Below are 26,283 nucleotides of genomic sequence, written 5' to 3'. Positions count from 1 at the left end.
ATATAGTTTTTTTGTGCTTACCCTAATATTACCATTAATCTTACTTCTGTAGAAGTTCATCTTGGTTGTACAAGTTTGCTCTTCTTCCTTCCCTCCCTTTTCCTTTTTTCTTGATGCAGTTTTCCTTTTGTTGTTGGGATGGAGAGTAATTACGCTAGCAGAGTTGGTGCATGTGATGGTGCATGCACACGGGTTTGCGTGCATGTGCCTGCCCTGTGCCCACGCGGGACGTATATGGTAGCTAGCAAAGAGTAATGTATGATAATAATGACATTTGCCTCTTATGTTGTGTATATCTCCACATATGCTTGTACACACACACACACACACACACACACACGAGTGTCTTTAGTGATGGCTCATTGGTTAAGAATGCTGGCTGTTCTTATAAAGAGGAACCGGACCCAGGTTCAATTCCCAGCACCTACATGGCAGCTCAAAACTGTCTTAACTCCAAGATCTGACACTCTCACCCAGACATACATGCAGACAAAACAACAATGCACATAAAACTATAAAAAAAAAGGCCTTTTAATATTGGTATATTCCTCAGTCAGAAAGCTTTTCTTGTAAACTACTAGGTGATAAACTTCTCACGCTTCTTGTACCAACTACTCAGCTCTGCCTTTGCAGTGAGAAAGCAGCCACAGACAGTATGTAAACACAGCAGTTGCTGTGTCCCACCACAGCTTGGCACACAAAGACGCAACAGTCCATATCTTGCCTGTGGATAGCACTTTACCAATACTTAGTCCAAACTGTCAAAAGACCAATAGGACACCTAATTATTTTGGAGAGTTGAACACTCCTTTGGTTTCAGACAAAACAACTGTGCCATGAATTGGTACGTTTAATTCCTTCCTTTTCCAAGGAGATAACTGGGCATCATATCCCCAGGTCATCTAGCAGAGTGAAGTAGACCATGTTGCTCCTTCCCCTGGGTAAGAGAGAAGAGCACAGGTCTTGTCTTTTACTTTATTTCTTTGAGCATCATCCCGTTTAATTTGAATGTTAGCAATATGAAGAGAAAACATCAGCAGAACTTCCTGACTCTGTCTTGGATTACCAGAAGTCTTATAAGAGTAGAACTGTGTTGATTAAATTTATATCAATAAAGCAAAAAAAAAAAAGAGTAGAACCGTGTTACTGATTGTAGTTATGATGTCACTGATACAATAGTGATGTCATAATGCCTCATAATGAGGCTGGCTATATGAGTCAGAAGCATTTGGAAATGACTTTTAAGCATGAACACCAAGACTAGCAGCTTTCTAGTAGTTGCTCCCAATGGTGAGTCCTTCAGCCTGTCAGTGAGAAGTGCTAAGGTGGCTGGAGCTTGTTTAATGATGAAATGTTTCCATCTTTCCAGGTGGGCAGGGTGAACTTAAGACAAGAACACGGGGGATCTGGGCTGTTACAAGGTGGTTTTCCTTGCTGACATAGTTGGCTGTTTCATAGCTAGGGCTCTGCTCTGTCTGGCAGTTAGCTGATGGCATTTGTTATTACCCTTCAGTTTTATAAATCTTTTTTAAAAATTTATCTAATTAATAAGATTTACTATGTTTGTACTTATGTTTGTTTGCTTGGTTTTTAAGACAGAGTTTCTCTGTGTAACAGCCACGTCTGTCCTGGAACTCACTTTGTAGACCTGGCTGGCCTCAAACTCAGGGATCCATCCACCTTACCTTCTGAGTGCTGGGACAAAGGTGTGCACCACAACTGCCTGGCTCTACACTTTACTTTTGAAGAAGCTTTAGGTTTACAGCAGAACTGAACAGAAAGCACAGAACAATGCTGTCTTTGTCCCCATCCCCATACATGTGACCTCCCCACGACTGACATCCCACACCAGAGTGATGCATTTGCTGGAAGCTTTTTTTTAAATTTATTTTTTCTGTAACTTTTTTAGAGGTTGTCATAAGCAAGACTTCTTTAAGAAGTTGAAGATGCCATTTAGTCACCACTGTGATAACATTGGATTATAACTGTTTTTGACCTTTCAGAGGCCATTTAAAACAGGACATTACTGTAAGAAAGTGAAAGTGACATTGGAATGAACTGTGAAACCAGTCCTTGTTCCTACCCATGCCAGCTTTAGAAACAAAGTAGCTCGCTCTGGAGAGGGCAGTTTCTACTCAAGTTAGTCCTGTTGGTGATCATGCCCTTGTAGGCCAGACTCTCACCAAAGGCTTCCTGAGAGATGTTTGATTCTGTTGTTTAAAAGGGAAGGCAGGGTTCTTAAGTCAGGGCAATACATTCAAATCCGAAGGTGACCTCCTAAGATGGCCGAGGACTGATGAGACTGACAGGGTCATTGGGAGCCTGGAGAGGAGTGGCTGGCAAGAGGAAGAGAGCCCAGCTGTGCTCCTTGGGCTACACACAGAGAGAGAACTTCCCATTTTAACATACTATTTTGGCGGCCTTTTGACTGTTGGCAAGACAGATGTGCAGTTTTGTTTGGTCTTCCTAACTCCAACTCATACTAAACAAACACACAAACAGGATTGTACAACTTGGAACATGGTCTTTCAGTGCTTTGCTAATTTTTTTCCAGGCTGTGGTGAATGAAGACACCCAAGGAAATGTCAGCCAGCTGCAAGCTGAAGTGAAGAGGCTCAAGGAACAGCTATCTCAATTTACTTCTGGGCAGATCATGCCAGAAAGCTTACTGACCAGAGGTAGGATGAGCTCATTGCCTTTTACCCTGGGAAGGACTTGATGGGAATGTTAGGTCAAGAATTTGTGCTGTTAGACAGGTGGTCAGAGTATAGTGAGGCTTTCCTGGTTTTCTCACATACTCTCCTCCGTATTTTACCCATGTAGGATAGTTCTTTGAATTAGATGTTTTGTGAGGTCCAGTAAGAAGGGGAATCAATGATTTTGAGTAATTCATCCCTAATAAGTACTGGAAAGAGATGCGCTTAGATTATGAGAATTTAGGAAAACTGAATTATTTTTCCTGTTTAACTGATTTCATTCGATTACTCCCAAGATTCTGTCTGAGTATATACAACATACGTATATTGATTGGGACAGGAAATGTTTCTTTAAAGAATAGCTAGTAGTGGCCAGGTGGTTGTGGTGGCGCACGCCTTTAATCCCAGCACTCAGGAGGCAGAGGCAGGTGGATCTCTGTGAGTTCCAGCACAGCCAAAACTGCACACAGAGACCCTGTCTTGAAAAAACAGAAGACATAACAACCAAAAATAATAGCTAGTAGAATTAACTTGAGATCTATAAAACTGTAAGAAAAAATATCTGGGACTGGGAATATGTTTTGATAGTAGAACACTTGCTAGGCATGTGTGAGGCCCTAGGCTTGATTTCCAGTACTTCATAAGACGAAACCAGCAAGCAAAAAATAAAGAGCATGCATTTGTATAATAATATAGAGTACGCGTTGGTATAATAATATAGAGTACGCGTTAGTATAATAATATAGAGTACGTGTTGGTATAATAATATAGAGTATACGTTGCTATAATAATATAGAGTACGCATTGCTATAATAATATAGAATATGCGTTGGTATAATAATATAGAGTATACGTTGCTATAATAATATAGAGTACGCATTGCTATAATAATATAGAATATGCGTTGGTATAATAATATAGAGTATACGTTGCTATAATAATATAGAGTACGCATTGCTATAATAATATAGAATATGCGTTGGTATAATAATATAGAGTATACGTTGCTATAATATAGGGTGTGCGTTGGTATAATAATATAGAGTATATGTTGCTATAATAATATAGAGTACGCGTTGGTATAATAATATAGAGTATGCGTTGCTATAGTAATATAGGGTGTGCGTTGGTATAATAATATAGAGTATACGTTGCTATAATATAGAGTACGCGTTGCTATAATAATATAGAGTACACGTTGGAATAATAATATAAGCATAGTCTGTGTACCTGATTCCTAAAACCCAGGGAGCTGAGGCAAGGTGGTTAGATTTAGACTAGCCTAGGCTACAGAATGAGTTTTAGGCCAGCCCCTACTACAGAGCTACAGACGAAGACAATAAATAAATAAGAGTTTGCATTAGGCTGGAGGGACTGTGTTCTCCTCCAGGTGCTGTAGACTCATTTCTAAGCAAGCTCCGGTGGCTCATGCCTCTAAGTCCAGCATTTGAGAGGCTAAGGCAGGATTGCCAGGCGTTCAAGGCCAACCTGGGCTACAGTTTTTAAAACAACCCACTTCCAATTCTTTCAGCACATGTATTTATGCTAAGTAAATAACGAGAAACGTGTTTTCTTTGTAGAATAGCCTGTTTGCTGAGAGAGTTAGCATGAAATTGGTCACCAGTGAGAGTTGGCAGAAATAAAGTCTTAGTTTTGACAAATGGACATGTTTCTTATTTTCCCTTTTTAGACAAAGAGAAGACTAACTACATAGAACATTTCCTGGAAGCAATGCTATTCTTTAAGAAATCTGAGCAGGAAAAGAAGGTAGGAGACAGAAAGAGATCCGGGACATTTTGGACTTTGCTGTCTCGTTGGTTTTCATCATTTCAGGGAGTGACACAAAGCACCAGATGTGAAGGAAAGGGCTTCGTGCCTTTGAGTTTGGAGTTGGTGCTCCCTGCTGGGTTCATGAGAATAGGAAAGCTAAATTAATTTTCATATTTAACTGAATTATGATTTTTTTAAGTCTCTGGCAGAAAAAATTACCCAACTAGAAGACCTCACCCTCAAAAAGGAAAAGTTTATTCAGTCTAATAAAATGATCGTGAAATTCCGCGAGGACCAGATAATGCGTCTAGAGAGGCTGCAGAAGGAGGCCCGGGGACTCTTCCTGCCTGAGGAGCAGGACCGTCTGTTGTCGGAGCTGAGGGACGAGATCCAGACTCTGCGAGAACAAGTGAGTGCAAGCCGCTGCTGCATCCACTGCATCCCTAGGGAGGAGCTCTAGGGCATGTGTGCAGTCTTCTCCAGCAGCTGGTTCTCTTGTACCGTGAGCTTGACTGGCAGTGTGAGCTGCGTGATTTCCTCTCCCTTTTCAGTCTGCAGCTGAAGACAGAAGGAAAGGCAGTGCCTTGGGCTCTGCAGCAGCGGTCTTTACCCCAGCCTCCGCAGAGCTGAGCTTTTCAGGGGGCTCCTTTTCTCTAGACAGGATGAGTTTCACGAGGCACCCAATTTGAAAACCAAAATAAATTTTTTGTGTCCAATATATTTAATACATGTCCAATCAATGGATAAATATTTTTACTTCCATTTTTTTATATGCTTTCCTGCACTTTGCTAGTTAATGTATTTTGGAGGGCAAATTTAATCTTAATAGACATGAATTTTCCTTATTCTCCCACCTCTTTTTAAAGATTTATTTATTGTATTTTCTGTGTATGGGTGTTTTGCTTGCATATATGTCTATGTACCATGTGCTTCCGTGGTACCTGAGGAAGCCAGCAGAGGGTGTTGCCTATCCTGGAACTGGAATTACAGCCGTGTGGGTGCTGCAAGTTAAACCCAGGTTCTCTGAAAAAGCAGTCAGTGTTTTTAACTGCTGAGACATCTCTCTACCCCCTTACTCCTTTTATTTATTTATTTTTCTGTGCTGGAGATCAACCCAGAGCCTTTCGCATGCTAGGCTCTGAATGGCTTTTAGAGAGACCAGTTCCTTAGGACATTTTGTGAACACACGATGTGTGTGATTTCTCAATGTCACAGGTGGAGCACCACCCCAGAGTTGCAAAGTATGCTATGGAAAATCATTCCCTCCGGGAAGAGAACAGAAGACTGAAATTATTAGAGCCTGTGAGAAGAGCCCACGAAATAGATGCCCAGTCTATTGCGAGACTAGAAAAGGCTTTCTCTGAAGTGTCTAGCAAAGAGAACAACGACAAAGGTAAGAAGCGATGTGAGAAGGGGCTGTGGAGCACTGGTTGCTCCTCCAGAGGACCCAAGTTCAATTCCAAGTACCCATGTGGGAGCTTAGACTGTCTATATCTTCATTCTTACAAAGAATGATGCTCTTTTTGGCTTCCATGGGCACCAGGCATACATGTGGTGCACAGACACATATAAAGAAAAACACACATGCACATAGGATAAAAAAAAACCTGAAGAATCTATGGGATTGGAAAGATAATGTCAGTAAGGTGTTTGCTGTATTAACATGAGGAGAGAACTGGGATTCTCTGGTTAGCCAGCCCAGCCTATTAGGAAAACTGTTATGCCATTTAGAGACCTCCTTTTTGGTGAATGGCTCCTGAGGGAAAAGACTTGAGGCTGCTTTCTGGTCTGCACATGGCTCACACACACAGACAGAGAAAGAGGAAAGAACATTTATAGCAGGGTGTGCAGGTGATACACACCCTCGGCTAACCTGGGCCATGAAGTAAGACCTACTCCCACGACAGAAAACAAACAAAAAATGCCGCTGACGGAGCTCTATCCCTAGTCGCTTCTCTTGTTTTTCATTTTATCTATCATCTGTCCCTTTATCTACTTTAGACTTATTGAGACAGGGTTTCTCTGTGTGTCTGTGAGTCCTGGAACTCACTCTATAGATCAGGCTAGCCTTGAACTCAGAGATCTGCCTTCCTCTGCGTCTGAGTGCTGGGTGTAAATGTGTGTGCCCAGCTCTTTTCTTGTTTGGTTTTTTCTTCTTGCTTTTTCCATTTCCCTTGTCTAAGTCTTTTGTTACTCAGTTATGACTTAGTCAAAGAATATTCACAATTATTTGCCTGTGGAGAAACTCAAGATTTTATATGCAAAATAAGGATTATCCTTGTTATCATTTTCTCTTCTAAATAATTGATTGCCTGTTCACAGTGGCCAGTAGCACCAATTTTTACAAGTTCAGCTGTGCTAGTGTTTCTCTGTCTAGCACGAACATGTTCTTCTTTAGTCTCCTAGGGAATAGCTTGTCGCCTTCATTACACTCCTGTCCTGTGGTTTCTGAATCCTGCACATAACTTGTAGTGCCCTTGTGGTACACTGCCGCATCCTGTGCCTCCTGCTGACATCTGTGTTCTCACATTTCTAGGACACACCTTCCGATCCATTTCTTATTTATCCTCGTGCCTCAAAACAAACCTGGAAGAGAGCGTAGAAAAATGTTTTCTCATTTTTTGTCTTTCACAGATTGAAGTGGTTTTCTTCTTAACAGGTCTGCAAGGATTTTCTCCCAAAGCACTGAAAGAACCAAATTTCTTCGTAAACACTGAGAAGTTAAAAGCACAGCTCCTGCAAATTCAGACAGAGCTAAATAACTCAAAGCAAGAATATGAAGAGTTCAAAGAGCTAACTCGGTAAAGTGCAAGCACACATGCTCATCCCCCATTTTCTTAATACTTTCTATTAATAACCAATAATTTGGCATGTTACTTTACATATGAGACTTTTAGCAACTAATTTGAAGAAGCGCTTTTTCTTGTAGCTCTTTGCTATGTGTTGATAGTCGGTCGTGCAAGTGTTTTGAGCAGTGCTCACCTGGAATGTCAGTTGAACTTTAGAGTAAGTTCATCTCATTACCAAATTTAAATCACAGCTACACACTAAATTGAGATTCCTTTTAGAAATTATAGATTTATTAATACTCTTATTTGATTCACATTGTATAAAAGGATAAACTATGTTGATATTATAATCAAAGTTAATACTAGCCTAAAATATAGAAAAGTGTTAATTTTGAAAGTAACAGTATCCTGACATGAACGCGAGATCTACGAGAGCATAAACTGCAATGTACTTAAAAATGTTTGTCACTAGGCAGGGGTGGCGCACGCCTTTAATCCCAGCACTCGGGAGGCAGAGGCATGTCGATCTCAGTGAGTTCGAGGCCAGCCTGATCTACAGAGTAGTTCCAGGACAGCCAGGACTGTTACATAGAGAAACCCTGTCTCAAAAAAACATTAAAAAAGAAATGTTTGACATTATTGATTATCTGAAGGAACTAAGTCTTAACAACTTCTATTAGGAAAAAGCAAGTAGAACTGGAATCTGAGCTTCAGTCTTTGCAAAAAGCAAACCTCAATCTTGAAAACCTTTTGGAAGCAACGAAAGCCTGCAAGCGCCAGGAAGTTTCCCAGCTGAATAGAATTCATGCCGAAACACTTAAGGTGAGTCATTGGTGCTTCTGTTTAAACTAGACACGTCTCTTTTATTAATAAAGGTTATATTCTAAACACAGGTTGCAGAACACCTAGTGTTAGACTCCAGTGACAAGGTCAAGGAGGAAGAATAAAACATTTGAGATCAAATTCGACTTTAGACTTGTTTCCTGACATCTGCACTCCCCCCCTCTCTCTTTCTGTGTCTTTCTTTCTTTCTGTCTGTCTGTCTGTCTTTCTTCCTATTTTTGTTCTTTTTGAGGCAGGATCTCATGATAGCTTAGACTGTCTTCAAACTCACTCTGTAACCTGGGTTGGCCTTGAACTTTTGATTTTCCTGTCTCTACCCCTATGAGTAATTGTCTTACAGGCATGTGCCATCATGTCCACTTTGCAATTTAATTTGCTTTTTGTAAAAAGATGTGTCTTAGGCCAGACGTGGCAGCGCAGGCCTTTAGTAGGATGCAGAGGCAAGCATCACAAATCCTGATATTACAGTCACACATAACCATGCCCAGCTTCAAGTTCCATTTTTTAAACTTTATTTACATGCAACTATATTGACTGATGGGTTTATTTCCATTTGGTCATTTCTACCCAGTGCTTCAAGAACGCATCTTTTTTTGATAAATTGATGAATAAAACTTGAATTTTTTTCTAGTCGTAAAGTCTCTAGATATTTTCCTTCATATTAATGATTCTTTCCATAATGATTGTTCTGTAGACAATTACCACTCCAACGAAGGCTTATTTACACTGTTCAAAACTGGCCACAAAGTCAAGCCCTGAGGTGGGGAACTTCGGCTTCCTGTACACACAGAATTCCAGCAGTTCAGACAACGATATATTAAATGAGCCAGTGCCGCCTGAAATGAGTGAACAAGCTTTGGAGGCCCTCTCTGAAGAGCTTCGAACTGTGCAGGTAATACTTTAATTTTAGGAAAAATTAACTGAATGTTCATTTAAATAAACTCCCTATAATTTTTTCGATTAGCTTTTCGAGACAGGTTTCCATATATAGCACTCCTGGCTGTCCTGAAACTCGCTCTGTAGACCAGGCTATCCTCAGACACACAGAGCTCCTCCTGCCTCTGCCTTCCGAGTGCTGGGGTTGAAGGTGTGCACACCACCGCTGAGCTATTCCTTTTCATTTTTATGTTTGCATATATAAAAGTTTCTGTTCTGATTTCTTTTTAAGTTCTATTTTATTTATTTTTTCTTTCTTTTTCTTTTTGGTTTTTCAAGACAGGATTTATCTGTAGCTTTGGAGCCTGTCCTGGAACTTGCTCTTTAGACCAGGCTGGCCTCAAACTCACAGAGATCCTCCTGCCTCTGCCTCTTGAGTGCTGGGATTAAAGGCTCGGCTTATTTCTTATTCTTTTTTTTTTTTTGGTTTTTCGAGACAGGGTTTCTTTGTGGTTTTGGAGCCTGTCCTGGAACTAGCTCTTGTAGACCAGGCTGGTCTCGAACTCACAGAGATCCGCCTGCCTCTGCCTCCCGAGTGCTGGGATTAAAGGCGTGCGCCACCACCGCCCGGCTCTTATTTCTTATTCTTGAGCAAATTGTTATATAGATCAAATTTTAGGGAGGTTTTAATGTACTTTTTAATGTACTTGAAATAATGTGAGATTTGATTACATTGGGATCCTACTAATTTGTTAATTAAATTATACCCCTTTGTCCAGGAAAACTTGAAATAGATATCCCAAATCTGAATTTTTTTTTTTTCCTGTTGCAGGCCAGAGAGGCCTTTGTGATGAAATAAGCCTGAGGAAGCGTCTTAAAAGACTCTAGAGGGGGGCTGGAGAGATGGCTCAGTGGGTAAGAGCACTGACTTCTCTTCCAGCCTACCTGGACTCTGTTCCCAGCACCCACATGACAGGTCACTGTTATTTCAGTTCTGGGAACCCTATGCCCTTTCTTAGACAAACATGTAAGCAAAACACCAATTCACATAAAATTAAAATAAATTGGTTTTCATAAAAGAATTATTAAAAAGTCTCTAGAGGGTTCATTGATTATGTCTGAAGTTTAAAAAGTTATGTAGAGGCCTTTATAATTTATTTCATACATTTTTATATACATATATGTGTGTATATAGAATACATATATAATTACCAACCAAGCCATCTATCCAACGCTTTTATTTATTTGTTTGTTTATTTATATATTTTCGGGGGGGGAGAGTTCCAGACATGGTTTCCCTGTTCAGACTGGCCTTGAACTCAGAGATCTGACTGCCTCTGCCTCCCTAGTACTGCCATTAAATGCATACTCTGTCATACTAGCTAGGGCTCTGTAATTTAATTCTGGGTTGAATATTAGCCACTTTTCTTTGGGTTTGAATTTATCCATTTTGATCATTCACAGACATAACTTTGAACATACGTATAATCAGAACAGCCTTGAAGTTTTCTGCCTCCAGCAGTCCTTTGCAATGTTTGCTTCTGCAAGGGTTTGAGTTTATTTTACTTTGATTTTTTTGTCTCTTTAATCAAAAAGAAATCAGGCAGGAGAGTTCTTTCAGCAGTTAGGCTGCTTTTTAGAGTACCTAGGTTCAATTCCCAGCACCCACCCAGTGGCTTACAACTTCCTGATATTCGAGCTGCAGATGCTCCAGCCCCCTCTTCTGCACCCGTGGGCACTGGGCATGCACTTGGTACTCAGATGTGCATTCACGCAAAACCCCCGTCCCTAAAACTTTTATAAAATTAATAGTTTTGAAATTCTATGAAAGGCCTTTTTGATGACTGCAGTGTATTGATGCAGGAACAACTGAGCGCTCTTCAAGTCAAGCTGGACGAAGAAGAGCACAAAAGCCTGAAACTTCAGCAGACTGTTGACAAACTGGAGCACCACTCTACACAGATGCAGGAGGTGAGGCTGGCTGAGAGAGTGCTGTGAGATGGGGCATCCCATCCCTACCTTAGGAGTTCCTTTCATTTTTCCTTAGTAAATTTATAGTCAGACCCCATTGCCTCCAAAACACTGCCAGATGAAAATTCCCTTACCGAGCACTAGTGAACATTCTGAACCCTCTGCTAGTGAGACAGACGTGCATTGTCTTTGAATCACTTAGTACACAAGTGGACGGTTTGTTTAAAGACATCAGAACGGGTCTGTCCACATCTTACGCTGATCTTGGATTGTGTCGGTCATTTCATTATCGTTCATCTTGTTTTGTCTTGTCATTGCCTTTAAAGCTAGACATTAAATACAGAAACGCATGACTTGCATTGCTTTAGCATACTTTTCTAGGATATTCACTTTTTTCCCAAAGCTTTTTTCATCAGAAAGAAGTGATTGGACCAAACAGCAACAAGACTATCTTGCACAGTTGAATGACCTTGAAAAACAGCTTCAGGATACTCACACTAAGAACGACTGTAAGTCTGGACAGTGAGGACACTAGCTCGGTATTTTTTTTTTTTGATCATTTAAGTGAACTTTTTTTTCTATTATAAGGGGTTGCTTATTTTGTTGTTAGATAATTGATATTGAATTTTCATGGTAAAGGTATAATAAATAAAATAGGTTATAAGACAATTTTCTTCAAGATTACTCACAAATAAACGTTACGAGTGTTTACTAAAGTTTATCTAAGAGCTGGGAGATGGCTCCATTGCCTCATGAGTTTGAGGACCTGAAATCAGAACCTAGAACCCACATGAAAAGCTGGGCATCTGTTATCCCAGTGATGTCAAGATGGAGGGCAAGACGAGCAGATCTCAGCTCTCTGGGCAGCTAACCTGGCCCACGTCGGGAAGCTCTAGGCCAGTGAAAGGGGGAAAGTGCCCGAGCACTGATGTCCACATCTATGAAGTGTCTCCTTTGAAAGCTGGGTTGCGCTAATGCTGACAAAGTAAAGCAGAAATTATTTATATACATTTCTAGGTGTGGGTGTCACTCCTACTTTTTTCAGTTTATTTTTCTCTTTATCAAAACATTTTCAGATAAGCCAGGAAATCCAGGACTTAGGTGAATTCAGGAGATTCAGAAGTTCAAAGTCATCCTTGGCTGCCCAGCAAATTGGAGATTGGCCTGGGATGCATGAGACCCTGTCTCCAAAATATTTTCGGTAGTTTGCAGTAGCTCTAGTTTTAAGTTGGAGTTTCCCTTTGAGACTAGAAGTGTCTAACCCATGTTGAAAAACTCTGGTATATTACTCAGCATTTTCAACAGCTAAGAGTACACTGGTTCAGATAGTTAAATATCATGAGTTTTTCTTACACTAATAGTATTGTTGCATGTTCTACAAGAAAAAAGTTCTTAAAATGTCAAGTGACCTAAAAACGAGGAACAGATGTTAAGCTTTTCTGTTTGAGCAGCAGTGTTAGAACAGCTGGGTGGTATCCCATGCCTGTAATTCCAGCACTCAGGAAGTGGAAGGAGGAAGGCGAGGAGCTCAGGGCTATCCTTGCTACACAGTAAAAGTAAGGCCAACTTGGGGCAAAAGAAATGGAGGTGCAGCCATGAACTAAGGTGAGGAGGAAAGTGAGATCTTAGTGTTTAGTGCTCATTTGTCGATGCTTGTCTTGGCGATGGTGAGGTATAAAGGTTGCCTGCTTTATACAAGGTAAAGGAAACTGTTGAGAGCTTGATTTCTTTGATTTCCAGTTTTGAAATGTGAGGTCCATGACCTACGAATCGTTCTTCAATCTGCTGACAAAGAACTTTCTGTGGTGAAACTGGAGTACAGCACGTTCAAAGAGAGCCAAGAGAAAGAACTAAACCAGCTTTCTGAAAGACACGTGCAGGTTCAGCTTCAGCTGGACAACACCAGGTAGACCTGTTCCCTGTTGGTTCACGGTGTCTGCTTTGTTGTTATCAATACTACTTGAAGTATTAGAAGCCCAACACACACTGCATAAGCCAGTAACATTGTAATTTATTAATAATTTATTACAAGTACACTGTGTTTTTTATATCCAGTTGACTTCATTATAAACTGGCTTTGAGATTTTTTTTTTTTAATTTAGTTGGGGGGTGGTGCAGGGGCGGGTTGTTCAAGACAGGGTTTCTCTGCATAACAGCCCTGGCTGTCCTGAAACTCACTCTGTAGACCAGGCTGTCCTTGTTTTTCCGAGACAAGCTCTCACTATGTAGCTTTGGCTAGTCTGGAACTCATTCTGCTTCCTGAGTGCTGGTATTAAAGGCATATGCCACCACGTCTGACCTAACCTCATTAAATCTTAATTTCCTTTGTTTATTTGAGGCTAGAACTAGATCAGAAATGTAAAGAATCTACCGAGCTATGTATGCATTTTGTGCTAAATTAAAAGCAATGATTATCCCAGTGATACTGGTCAAAATGTAGTTGTTCTGAGTGTCTGTTTCTACAGTGAGCCAAACCAGGCTGCTTATTCCCCGACACTCAGTGACTGCTCGTGCTTCTGGATGGTAGAGCACAGCACTGCCTACTTGTCAGCATTGTCTGTACCGTGAAGTACATGCACAGGTCCTCTCTCAGCCTACTTCTTCATTCTCTTCGTAAGGTGCACAGGAGAGGGTTCTGCATCTGGATAGCTCTGTGTCGGCCAGGACATCTATCTTGCGCAGTTCAGAGATGAGATTATTGGTTCTCTTTTGGATGACTGCTGGATGCTGCATCAGAAGCAGTGTGTTGGGAAAGGAGCAAGGGGGTGTAACTGAACAAGCAACGAGTAGTTCTTCTCTGGGGTTATAATCTCTCTTGGTTAGGAAGAAGCCACAGATTCTATTATAACATCTTCCTAGACTTTGTCATAAATGGCTGGGGTTGAATTTTTGACAAATCATGAAAATTAATAAGTGGCTAGTGCATAGCTAGAAACACTCAAGTGAACCTCAATTGTCAGCTAACTAATAAATCTCCAGCCAGTTAGCCACATGAGCAAGGATATGGAGGAGATGCTTCAGGGTGACACTCCCTTTCCATCATGTCTTCTGGTAGTGGTGCTCACATGAGTACCGAGGGCATTCCACACCAGACCGACAGCTCTCTGCTAAATGCCAATGGTTCTGATAGACAAACCTGAACTTGAGAAAATCTGACTCTTAGAAGCAGATGTTCATACTTTCCGTTTATCTTGCTGGTAAAGATTAGAAAATGAAAAGCTGCTCAAGAGCCAAGCCTGCCTGCAGGATTCCTATGATAACTTACAAGAAGTAATGAAATTTGAAATTGACCAACTTTCAAAAAAACTCCAGAGCTGCAAACAAGAAAATGAAACTTTGAAGTCTGATCTTCATGTAAGTGATGAGCATTGTTGTAACTGGTGGCTGTCTCCTGCATCTGTGGTTCCTGTTCATGTCCTCTAACTTCCTGTACCAATCGCAGTGCTTGATGTTTGATAGCCGCCTGATACTCATAGCTGCCGCTTCAAGCCTAATCTACAATTGTCTTTTAGAATTTGATGGAACTTTTCGATGCAGAAAAAGAACGCAACAACAAATTATCATTACAGTTTGAAGAAGATAAAGAAAATAGCTCTAAGTGAGTGCTGTTAATTCTTCCCATTGATGAGAATATTGTTCAATACTGCATTCTTTATCTCGCTTTGGGGGACTTTAGGGTCTCACTGTCTAGCGTAGGCTGGCCTTAAACCTGCGGTCCTCCTGCCTGGGTCTCCCGTGTGCTGGAAATACAGACTTGCACCACTGTGCACAGCTTTCAACTTGTGGTTTTCTCATTACCACCCTATGGAGAGTTATTTTCAGTTGGGGCTGTAGCTAACTGGGGGTGATGCTTCTACCCCAGAAGCTGATGGTGATCGGAGTCAGGCCATCTGTAAGTAAGTCACAGTATGAGCTAAATGACTAATTATCCTTTTGTTTGTTTTGTTGTTTGGGGGTGAGTTGGTTGGTTAGTTGCTTTTTTTGTTTTGGTTTTTTGAGACAGGGTCTCCCTATGTAGTCATGCATGACCTGGAACTCATAGAGATTCACCTGCCTGCCTCTGCTTCCTGAGTGCTGAGATTAATATACACCATACCAGGCTTCTGACTATCCTTTTATTTCTGGGGGGTAGGGGGTGACTTTTACTTTTTTCCCCCAGACTCTCATTAGGTCTCTCCCTCTCTCCAAGTTCTTTTTCTTTCTATTTCAGTGAGTCTGTCAGTAATCTCATGATCACACTAGGGAGAATAGCTATTTTTCAATTTCTATTTATAGTGTTATTTATGACTATTCTTGGTCCTGATACACAGTGAAGGCAGAACATGCCACCTAGTAGGGATATAGCAGGGATTTGCTAGCATTTAGACAGAGCCAGTGAACCAGGTCTGTGCCGCAGGTGCTCGAATGCATAGAGTGAACCAGTAAAGGAGACATTCCTGTGGTCATGGGCCTCACGTTCTCTCTCAGACAGGTGGCAGTAAATACTGTGTGCTGTGTTTGGGTTTATCACACTGAAGAGAAGTAAAGAACTGTGGTACAAAAATAATTCCTTACTAAACATTGTTACCAAATACATTCGGCTTTCTGCCCTCCTTGGGGATATGCTCTCTAACCCAGGATTTGCCTGGTAAACTTCATTTGCGTGGCATTTATCTCTTCTGGGCATGCACACTCAGTTCATGTTTCCTTAATTTTTTTTTTCTCTAGAGAAATCTTAAAAGTTCTAGAGGCTGTGCGTCAGGAGAAACAGAAAGAGATGGCCAAATGTGAGCAGCAGGTGAGATTTTATTCTTACTTAATTATCCTAGAATTTGGAATTTGTAAATTTTATTTCCGAACTCTAAAGAAGAAAGTGTTTCTGCTTTCAGTGTTAGAAATCACTAATAAAAATTTTGACTAGGGTGTTTTGTTTTGTTTTTTGTTAAGGTTTAGACTTAGACTTCTGCCACTGAGGTGCATCCCTAGACCTTATTTGTTTCGTTTGTTGTTTGTTCCTGAGACAGGGCATCTCTGTAACCCTGGCTGGCCTGGAACTAGCTATGTGGACCAATCTGGTCTTCAGCGCAGAGTGCTGCAATTAAAGGCACGTGTCGCCACACTTGGCCACCCTTGGTTTTTGAGACAGGGTCACACTGTGGCTACCCTGAAATGCATGTTATAACCCACATTTTCCCTGAACTCAGACCCTCCTAGCCCTGCCTTCCAAGCACTTGGATTTGTGCATGCAGTAGGAATCTGTTTCTGTTAGTATTTTTAATTTTCCTTTATTATTGCTGTGCACCCCGTCGTGTGTGTGTGTGTGTGTGTCTGTCTGTCTGTCTGTCTGTGTAGCTCAGAGGACAACTACTCCCAATCTCACCAACTCTTTCTGACTCTCAGGTGGCTATAATGAGAGCTGCTGGGCTCACTTAGTAGAAACCACAAAACCACTCCAGGCCTTGTTCCTTGTTAGTGCAGACTCTGTAATGTGCAAAGTAATTATCAGCCTGTTTTGTTGTTTTTAAATGTGTGTGATTGAATTATTTTCTTTTCTTTTCTTTTCTTTTTTTTTTTTTTTTGGTTTTTCGAGACAGGGTTTCTCTGTGGTTTTGGAGCCTGTCCTGGAACTAGCTCTTGTAGACCAGGCTGGTCTCAAACTCACAGAGATCTGCCTGCCTCTGCCTCCCAAGTGCTGGGATTAAAGGCGTGCGCCACCACCACCCGGCGATTGAATTATTTTCTAAGACTGTTTGTTTTCCCCACAGATGGCAAAAGTACAGAAATTAGAAGAAAGCTTGCTTGCTACTGAAAATGTGATCAGTTCTCTGGAAAAGTCTAGAGATTCGGACAAGGTAGATAAAGTTTGAGTTTTATACTTCTGCATTTTGTTTATTTTGGGCGTTGTATGTTTAGTTTTAGAGCCCTGATCTCTTTGTGTAGCCCTTCCTGACTCTGAAATCACAATCCTTTTACCTGAGTATCTGGGATACAGGTGCATCATTCCTGTCTCCTGAACTATTTCTTACCTCAGGATGACTTACAGACTGGTCCATGTACATTTGAGGCATTTTTTTTTTCTTTAAAACAAGGTCTCACTGTATAATCCTGAATGGCTTGGAACTTATGATATAGACCAGACTGGCCTCAGACTCACAGAGATCCCCTGTCTTTGCCTCCTTCGCACTGAGACTGCGTGTACGCCAGCATGTCAGCGTACACTGTTCCTCTACACACGCCGTATGTCCAGCGTACACTGTTCCTCTACACACGCCGTATGTCCAGCGTACACTGTTCCTCTACACACGCCGTATGTCCAGCGTACACTGTTCCTCTACACACGCCAGCATGTCAGCGTACACTGTTCCTCTACACACGCCGTATGTCCAGCGTACACTGTTCCTCTACACACGCCGTATGTCCAGCGTACACTGTTCCTCTACACACGCCGTATGTCCAGCGTACACTGTTCCTCTACACACGCCAGCATGTCAGCGTACACTGTTCCTCTACACACGTTGGCATGTCAGCGTACACTGTTCCTCTACACACGCCAGCATGTCAGCGTACACTGTTCCTCTACACACGTTGGCATGTCAGCGTACACTGTTCCTCTACACACGCCGCATGTCCAGCGTACACTGTTCCTCTACACACGCCGCATGTCAGCGTACACTGTTCCTCTACACACGCCGTATGTCCAGTGTACACTGTTCCTCTACACACGCCGGCATGTCAGCGTACACTGTTCCTCTACACACGCCGCATGTCCAGCGTACACTGTTCCTCTACACACGTTGGCATGTCAGCGTACACTGTTCCTCTACACACGCCGGCATGTCAGCGTACACTGTTCCTCTACACACACCAGCATGTCAGCGTACACTGTTCCTCTACACACGTTGGCATGTCAGCGTACACTGTTCCTCTACACACGTTGGCATGTCAGCGTACACTGTTCCTCTACACACGTTGGCATGTCAGCATACACTGTTCCTCTACACACGCCAGCATGTCCAGTGTACACTGTTCCTCTACACACGCCGCATGTCAGCGTACACTGTTCCTCTACACACGCCGGCATGTCAGCGTACACTGTTCCTCTACACACGTTGGCATGTCAGCGTACACTGTTCCTCTACACACACCAGCATGTCAGCGTACACTGTTCCTCTACACACGTTGGCATGTCAGCGTACACTGTTCCTCTACACACGCCGGCATGTCAGCGTACTCTGTACCTCTACACACGTTGGCATGTCAGCGTACACTGTTCCTCTACACACACCAGCATGTCAGCGTACACTGTTCCTCTACACACGCCAGCATGTCAGCGTACACTGTTCCTCTACACACGTTGGCATGTCAGCGTACACTGTTCCTCTACACACGTTGGCATGTCAGCATACACTGTTCCTCTACACACGCCAGCATGTCCAGTGTACACTGTTCCTCTACACACGCCGCATGTCAGCGTACACTGTTCCTCTACACACGCCGGCATGTCAGCGTACTCTGTACCTCTACACACGTTGGCATGTCAGCGTACACTGTTCCTCTACACACGCCGGCATGTCAGCGTACACTGTTCCTCTACACACGTTGGCATGTCAGCGTACACTGTTCCTCTACACACGCCGGCATGTCAGCGTACACTGTACCTCTACACACGTTGGCATGTCAGCGTACACTGTTCCTCTACACACGCCGGCATGTCAGCGTACACTGTTCCTCTACACACGTTGGCATGTCAGCGTACACTGTTCCTCTACACACGTTGGCATGTCAGCGTACACTGTTCCTCTACACACGCCAGCAGGTCAGCGTACACTGTTCCTCTACACACGTTGGCATGTCCAGCGTACACTGTTCCTCTACACACGTTGGCATGTCAGCGTACACTGTTCCTCTACACACGTTGGCATGTCAGCGTACACTGTTCCTCTACACACGCCGCATGTCCAGCATATTCTGTACCTCTAGAGGCTTATGAAACACCTCGTTCTTTCAGCTAGAATTCCGCTGTGACGCTGACACATTTTTACTGACAATAAGTTCATGACACACAGTCTCAGTCCTTATTGTTGGCTTCACCAGAATAATAAAAGTGGTGTGTCTATCCAAATATAAAAATGAACATAATAGTCTACACCTAGCATACCAGGTCTTAGGAGATAGAGGCAAGAAGGGTAGCAGTTAAGAGGCCAGCCTGAGCTACATAAAGCTTTGGAAGCTAACCTGAGCTACATGGTGAAACCCTGCCTCAAAAAGAAATAAATAAAAATTTAAAAGAAAAAAAGGTTGTGGAAGGTAGAGTATTAATTATATAATATTTTGCTAAAGTAAATTGGCTTTCTTGCCATTAGGAAACAGAAATGGTTTGTGTGTTAGCTACTTTTTTTATTTATTTTTTTATTTTTCTTTCTTTCTTTCTTTTTTTTTTTTTTTTGGTTTTTCGAGACAGGGTTTCTCTGTACCTTACTTTTCTTATTTATGTGACCAAACAATTCCCCAAAAAACTTTATAGTAGGAAAGATTTATACTTACTCATAGGAGCTCTTTGTAGCTGCTGATTGCATGGCACCTGATAGGGAGAACAGAGGCCGTGGGTAGGAATTAGGGCTGTAACCCTAGTACCCACTTCCTCCAGTTCGGCCTTACCTCTGTGAGCTCCCAGAACAGCACCACCAGCTGGCAGTCAGGTGCTCAGACAAGACTGCAACAGTTCATTGTTTAATATGATCTCCATGTCACTGGTTTTGAAGATAATGTTTTTGTCCTTCTCAGGAACTTGTCACTAATCTCATGAACCAAATCCAGGAGTTAAGAACATCAGTTGGTGAAAAATCAGAAACCATAGACACCCTGACACAAGAACTGCAAGACATCAATGTAAGTTAAGTCACAGTCTGTGGTACAGTAAGCTCGACTGCAGAAGTGAACACCCAGAGGACTTGTGAGATTGCAGTGGACACACTTCGGGATAACACATTTGTGTGCCGGGAACCACTGATTAGAAACAAACGGTATTGCCAGCAACAGTTAAGGCTAAGGTGGGGCTCCTTATTCGCCTCAAGAAAGGAAGTTACGTTTTAGTTAAATTTGCAGGGCTTGTCATATGGAACTATGTCCCTGATCTGAGACCCAATGATACCGTTTCCTGAAGTAGCTTCTCCCTTTGCTTGGCTCAGGGTGAAGGTTTTCATCTGCATCTGTTCTGCTCCAAAGGAACTTGCTTAGCTCCACATTTATCTTCACAAGCAGTCTCTGATGAACTGGCAAAGCCGGCTGGTTTTCTTTAACACCTTTAGAACTGTCCTGTTTCTCCTTGCCATGTACACTAGTTCTTATTCCTTCATTAACACGGTTTGTCTGGCTGGAAAGACGGCTTAGTGGTAAGAGCAACTGCTGCTCTTCCAGAAGATCTAGCCTGTCCTCCACATTGGGCATCTCACAACCTCCTGTCACTGCAGCCGCGTGGATTTGATACCCTCTGTGGGCACCTGCACATACCTGGCATGCAAGTGCACTTGCATACACACACATAAAAATAATGAAACCAAAACAATAACAAAAACAGCCGCCAGGAGTTGCTGGGTTAGCTTGTTAGTCTGGTCCTCACCTCGGAACTAGGATCACTTCTCAGTTGCTGTGATGTCCTGCTCAAAGCTCTTGTGCCCTGACTTTATTTTCTGCAGTGTAAGTACAATGTTGCTGTGGCTGAGAAAGAAGAGAGCAAAGAGTTGATCAGGAGACAGGAAGTGGACATTCTGGAACTGAAAGAAACTCTCAGGCTGAGAATCCTCTCGGAGGACATTGAGGTGGGTATTATTATCGTGGCACTTTCCTGTTTTCTTTTTCCATCCATTTACCTTCTAGAATATGAAGCCCAGAATCAGGCTGAGGATATGGCTCTGTGGATAAGGTGCTTGCGGCATAAGCATAAAGACCCATGTTTGGATCCTCAGCCAATGTAAAAACTGGGCTTAGCAGCTAAATCTGTAACCATAGAGTATAGCGCTAGTGGGCAGAGTCAGACAGATCCAGGGTACTTGTTGGCCAACCAGTCTAGCCAAGTGAGAGATCTTGTCACACACAAGATAAGGTGTAGAATAATAAAGATGCCTGACATGACCTCTGACACCTGTACACGTCATATACACATTTACACACCCAAGTGCATGCATTGTGCAAATATACACATATAAGCCCATAAAACTCAATTAATGGGATATTAAGTAAGCTTTGCATCTTGAGTGTTCTCCATGAAAAGATCAACTCTAAATCTCTGAGTAGAAAGAGCCTACTACCTAGCCTTACACAGAAGCCTGAATCTGCTGAAATCACGCCTAGGCCTGTTCATTTATGTATCAACTGCCTGGGTTGTCTTGGAATAGTTTAGCTCATAAACTGGAGGGGGGCTGGATTTTAAAGATTTTTATATGCAACTTTTCTAACTTTAAAAAATTTTCAAGAATGCAATGATTTATGAAACAAACACGATAGATATGAACTATTTCCTTTGGGACATTGTTTCCTAACAGAAAGACATGCTGTGTGAAGATCTGGCCCATGCCACTGAGCAGCTGAACACGCTCACAGAGGCCTCAAAAAAGCACTCTGGGCTCCTGCAGTCTGCCCAGGAAGAGCTGACCAAGAAGGAGGCGCTGATCCAGGAGCTTCAGCACAAGGTGAGGGGCACACTGAGACACCAGGGTGTCCTGACTGTCCTGCTGTGGCTGAGTTCTCTGTGCACAGAAAGTCTGCAAATGGGTTGATTAGATAGAGGCTGTCATTCCACCACGACTTCCCTCCCTGACCTGGGTCTTTGACACATGACAGCAGTATCTGCGATAAGGTTGTGGTTATGAACAGTAAGATATTAAAACTTTAGCCTTCAAAGTAATGAATTGAACATACATATAACACTTAAGAAACATCTGTTTTTGCTGTTGTTTGAGACTGGGTCTCACTGTTTATCCTAGGTTGGCTTTGAGCTCATCATTTTCTTGCCTCCACCTCTGTTGTGGGGAGGCCACTCGTTGGTTCCCAGCTGCTCAGTCCCGAAATAATCACACAGAAACTGTATTAATTAAAACACTGCTTGACCCATTAGCTCTAGCTTTGGCTAACTCTTATATCTTAAATTTAACCCATTTCTTGTAATCTGTGTATTGCCACATGGCTGTGGCTTACCAGGTGAAGTGCAGGTGTCTGTCCAGTAGGGCTGCATGGCTTCTCCTTGACTCCGCCTTCCTCCTCCAAGCATTCTTTCAGTCGTGCCCCCCCCCCACAACTAAGTTCTGCCTTGCTATAGGTCCAAAGCAATAAAGTTTCTTTATTCATTAATGGTAATCACAGCATTCAGAGAGGAATCCCACATAATACCTCCCAGAGGGCTGAGAGTACAGGCACACGCTACTACACCCAGAATAAAATATCTTTTTTGCGTAATAAATAATTAGATATATTTGTGAGGTTCATATTAATAGGTTTTGCTGGAGTTTGTTGAAACAGGCTTGCTTTGTAGCTCTGACTTGCCTGATATTCTATAATTCAGGCTGTCCTCAAACTCATGATAATCTTCCTAATCTCCACCCTCTGAATTCTGGGATTACAGGTGTCAGGCATCTCACTTGCCACACTGTGTTGCCTTGATATGTGTATACATTATATTATGATTAAATAAGATTGGTTAGTATACCCATTACCTTCATATGTGTATACATTATATTATGATTAAATCAGATTGGTTAGTATACCCATTACCTTCATATGTGTATACATTATACTATGATTAAATCAGATTGGTTAGTATACCCATTACCTTCATATGTGTATACATTATACTATGATTAAATCAGATTGGTTAGTATACCCATTACCTTCATATGTGTATACATTATATTATGATTAAATCAGATTGGTTAGTATACCCATTACCTTCATATGTGTATACATTATACTATGATTAAATCAGATTGGTTAGTATACCCATTACCTTCATATGTGTATACATTATACTATGATTAAATCAGATTGGTTAGTATACCCATTACCTTCATATGTGTATACATTATACTATGATTAAATCAGATTAGTTAGTATATCCATTACCTTCATATGCGTATACATTATATTATGATTAAATCAGATTGGTTAGTATACCCATTACCTTCATATGTGTATGTATTATACTATGATTAAATCAGATTGGTTAGTATACCCATTACCTTCATATGTGTATGTATTATACTATGATTAAATCAGATTGGTTAGTATATCCATTACTTTCACATGCGTATACATTATATTATGATTAAATCAGATTGGTTAGTATATCCATTACCTTCATATGTGTATACATTATACTATGATTAAATCAGATTGGTTAGTATATCCATTACCTCACTTATTGTTTTGTTTGTGATACAGTTTTAAAACTACTTTTTCCTGTTTTGAACTATATGTTATGCATTATTTTTGCCTGTGCTCAAGATATATTAGGTCTCAAAAACTCTCCTGTCTGAACTTGATAGACTTTGATGGACACCTCCCGTCCAGGCTCTTTAACTACCCAATCTCTCACAACTACTGTTCCTCTCAACTCTTCTGAGTGATGCTGTTGTGGGTTCCACATAGAAGCTAGTTCATTGTGTTTCTGCCCTGGCTTCTGACAGTTTTGTGGTATCTTCTAGGTTCATGCATTTCATTGCGGATGACAGAGTTTGCCTTGTCCTACAGGCTGGCTAGTGCTCTTTTGTATCTAGGTACTCCTTGTTTTCTTCCCATCTGCCCGTGGATAATCAGATTTACTGTGTGCTTTGGCTGTTGTGAACGAGGGTGTGGTTAACACAGGAATGCAGCCCTCTCCTCAAGTATTGTATCACAAACTGGGGAGGATGGTTCAGTAGATAGAGCAGTTACCAGGCAAACATACGTCCTGCAGTGTAGGTGTGCAAAACTCACAATAGCTAGGTAGACGTGGTGGCCTACTTGTGATCTAGTGTGCAGGGAGCAGAGCCAGGGAGTCCCCTGAGCACACTGACTAGCGGTTGGCCTCCACAGGTCACAACCATGCTTCTGCATGTGATCCCACACATATGTAAGCACACACATACACCATTTCATTTCCTGCAAATAAAGACCCAGAACTGAGATTGCTGACCACGTGGGAGTTCTAGTTTGTTTTAGGGGTGACCTTCCCCCTTTCCCATGGGTTTGTACTAATTGGCATACCAATAGCAATACAGACTGTCTCCAGGTCCTCAACTAGTACACAGCTCTCACCTTGACAGGGATAGGACACTGACTGTGATGTGCTTTTCTCTGGTGGTTGGCACTGGGGAAACTTGTCTTTTCTAATTGGACTGTGTGTCCTGAATTATTTTCTAAACTATAACCTGTTATCTGTTCAATTTGCCCAGTTAAACCAAGAGAAAGAGGAAGCAGAGCAGAAGAAGAATGAATATAACTTCAAAATGAGACAGCTGGGGCATGTGATGGATTTTGCTACCGAGTATCCACAGGTACTTTTCCAAAAAAGTGCATTTCAGAATAATCAGTTTTTCAAATGAGAAAAATGTGTAAATCGTTATTCCTTATAATTTTTAAGAAAGAAATCTCTTCATTAACACCCTGTCTGCTTTCTACCTGGTAAATTCTTTTGTTTTGCTTGGATGGGAATTAAAATAATAAGCTAAGTGGCCTTTCTCAGCGTGCCCTGTGTTCTAGGGGCGAGGCATACGCATGAAAACCCGCATGTTATCCGTGCTGTGTGTGGACTGCAACTGAACTCTTCATGGTATCGTGTAAGCGAGCATTTGGATGCAGTATGATTTTCGTTTCAGAGTCCCAAAACACCACCTCCTTTTCAACCTCATTTGGCAAAACTCTTGGAAACACAAGAACAAGAGATAGAAGATGGACGGGCCTCTAAGAATTTTTTGCAGCACCTTGTTACAAAACTAAATGAAGAAAGAGAAGTCAGAAATGCTGAAATCCTCAGGATGAAGGTGCATGACGTTTCCTTTCCGTGGCTTTAAGAATCTGCAGCTTCCTTCCAGCTGCTGCTGTTCCACGTCAAAAGGCCAGAACTTTTTCAGAGTCTTCCTCCCACCTTTGACCCCTGGTCGTCTACTTTGCTGTCCCGGGAAGCTGCCACTTTCTTTTTCTTCCTTTTTAAAACTGTTCAGTACATACTCACTAAGTCTGTAAGCTCCCTCTCCCTGCCATGTGGGGTTTTTAGTATCATAGTCTCTACCAACCAAAGTTACGAGCAATGAATAAGAGGCCTGATTCCTTGAACTTCACCTCAGTGCTGTCCAACTTCTGAATCTTTGCCAAATTAATAGCATATTACCTCAGCTCAGATTTAAATGTGGCATGCATGTCTTAGGTGCATGTGTTCATGGAGGCCAGCGGTCAACATCACATGGGTTTCTCTATCACTTTTCACCTTAGTTTTTGAGGCAAGGTCTCAGAGCAGGCACTATATTGACTGCGCCATCTTCCCAGCCCCTCGGTGTAGTTTCCTTTTCTCTCCTCTCTTAGACTGTTTAAGACACTGAACATGTTCGTGAGTCACAGTTCTAAGTCTCCAAGAACCCATCACCAACTCTTTAATCCAATAACACTCAGTGCTGTACTTTAAGAATAATATCGCCAGGCAGTGGTGGCGCACGCCTTTAATCCCAGCACTTGGGAAGCAGAGGCAGGATCTCTGTGAGTTCAAGGCCAGCCTGGTCTACAGAATGAGTTCCAGAGTAGCCAGGGCTGCACAGTTAAACACTGTCTCGAAAAGCAAAAAAAAAGGGTAATGTAAAAAAAAAAGGAGTCCCTGTCTCAGTCACAACCTTTTCTTTGGGGACATGGAGGGTGACACACAGTGTCACCTCACAGACCTTGCTGTCCTGGAACTCCTTATGTCTAGCAAACTCAGAGTGTTGCCCACCTCTGCCTCTCAAGTTTTGGAATTAAAGGTGTGTGCCACCACACCCAGCTTCAGTCACAACCTTGCGAAGAAAATAGCACCCAGTCTGATATTTCTTCTGAAAAAAAGCTATTTGGTGTGTTCTCAGGATCAGCTGTGTGAAATGGAGAATCTGCGCCTGGAGTCTCAGCAATTAAGAGAGAAAAACTGGCTCCTGCAAAGTCAGCTGGATGATGTTAAAAGGCAGGACAGTGGGTGAGTAAGAGCAGAAGCCCTCTCTCTGGACTTGGTCTGCCTGTGCACGCTTCCCCTGACCCGGGCAGTGCTTGTTTGGCTTGAGTTCTGTGGAGGGTGTGGCTCTTTCTAGCATCTGCCTACCAGCTCTGTGGACTAAACATTTGGAATATATTCAGAAGATGTGGAATATTTG

At 42.1% G+C, this 26,283-nt stretch overlaps 1 protein-coding gene across 2 annotated transcripts in view; it reads left to right on the top strand.

Moving 5' to 3' along the window:
• Kif15 (kinesin family member 15) overlaps positions 1 to 26,283 on the top strand; it is a 54,622-nt gene that overhangs the window by 19,553 nt on the left and 8,786 nt on the right. For both annotated transcript variants that reach the window (XM_075964063.1, XM_075964064.1), the window contains 20 exons: positions 2,555 to 2,678; positions 4,387 to 4,463; positions 4,666 to 4,875; positions 5,682 to 5,859; positions 7,126 to 7,267; positions 7,936 to 8,077; positions 8,793 to 8,990; positions 10,838 to 10,945; positions 11,349 to 11,454; positions 12,686 to 12,851; positions 14,149 to 14,299; positions 14,458 to 14,543; positions 15,653 to 15,722; positions 16,690 to 16,776; positions 19,709 to 19,813; positions 20,620 to 20,742; positions 21,466 to 21,612; positions 24,349 to 24,450; positions 24,772 to 24,936; positions 26,002 to 26,108. In XM_075964063.1, the coding sequence (XP_075820178.1) occupies positions 2,555 to 2,678; positions 4,387 to 4,463; positions 4,666 to 4,875; positions 5,682 to 5,859; positions 7,126 to 7,267; positions 7,936 to 8,077; positions 8,793 to 8,990; positions 10,838 to 10,945; positions 11,349 to 11,454; positions 12,686 to 12,851; positions 14,149 to 14,299; positions 14,458 to 14,543; positions 15,653 to 15,722; positions 16,690 to 16,776; positions 19,709 to 19,813; positions 20,620 to 20,742; positions 21,466 to 21,612; positions 24,349 to 24,450; positions 24,772 to 24,936; positions 26,002 to 26,108 (2,594 nt within the window). The remainder of the gene's footprint in view (positions 1 to 2,554; positions 2,679 to 4,386; positions 4,464 to 4,665; positions 4,876 to 5,681; positions 5,860 to 7,125; positions 7,268 to 7,935; positions 8,078 to 8,792; positions 8,991 to 10,837; positions 10,946 to 11,348; positions 11,455 to 12,685; positions 12,852 to 14,148; positions 14,300 to 14,457; positions 14,544 to 15,652; positions 15,723 to 16,689; positions 16,777 to 19,708; positions 19,814 to 20,619; positions 20,743 to 21,465; positions 21,613 to 24,348; positions 24,451 to 24,771; positions 24,937 to 26,001; positions 26,109 to 26,283) is intronic.

Source organism: Microtus pennsylvanicus, chromosome 3 (genome assembly GCF_037038515.1).
Source record: "Microtus pennsylvanicus isolate mMicPen1 chromosome 3, mMicPen1.hap1, whole genome shotgun sequence".
NCBI classification, from domain to species: domain Eukaryota; kingdom Metazoa; phylum Chordata; class Mammalia; order Rodentia; family Cricetidae; genus Microtus; species Microtus pennsylvanicus.
This window is presented reverse-complemented; position numbering and strand designations above follow the sequence as displayed.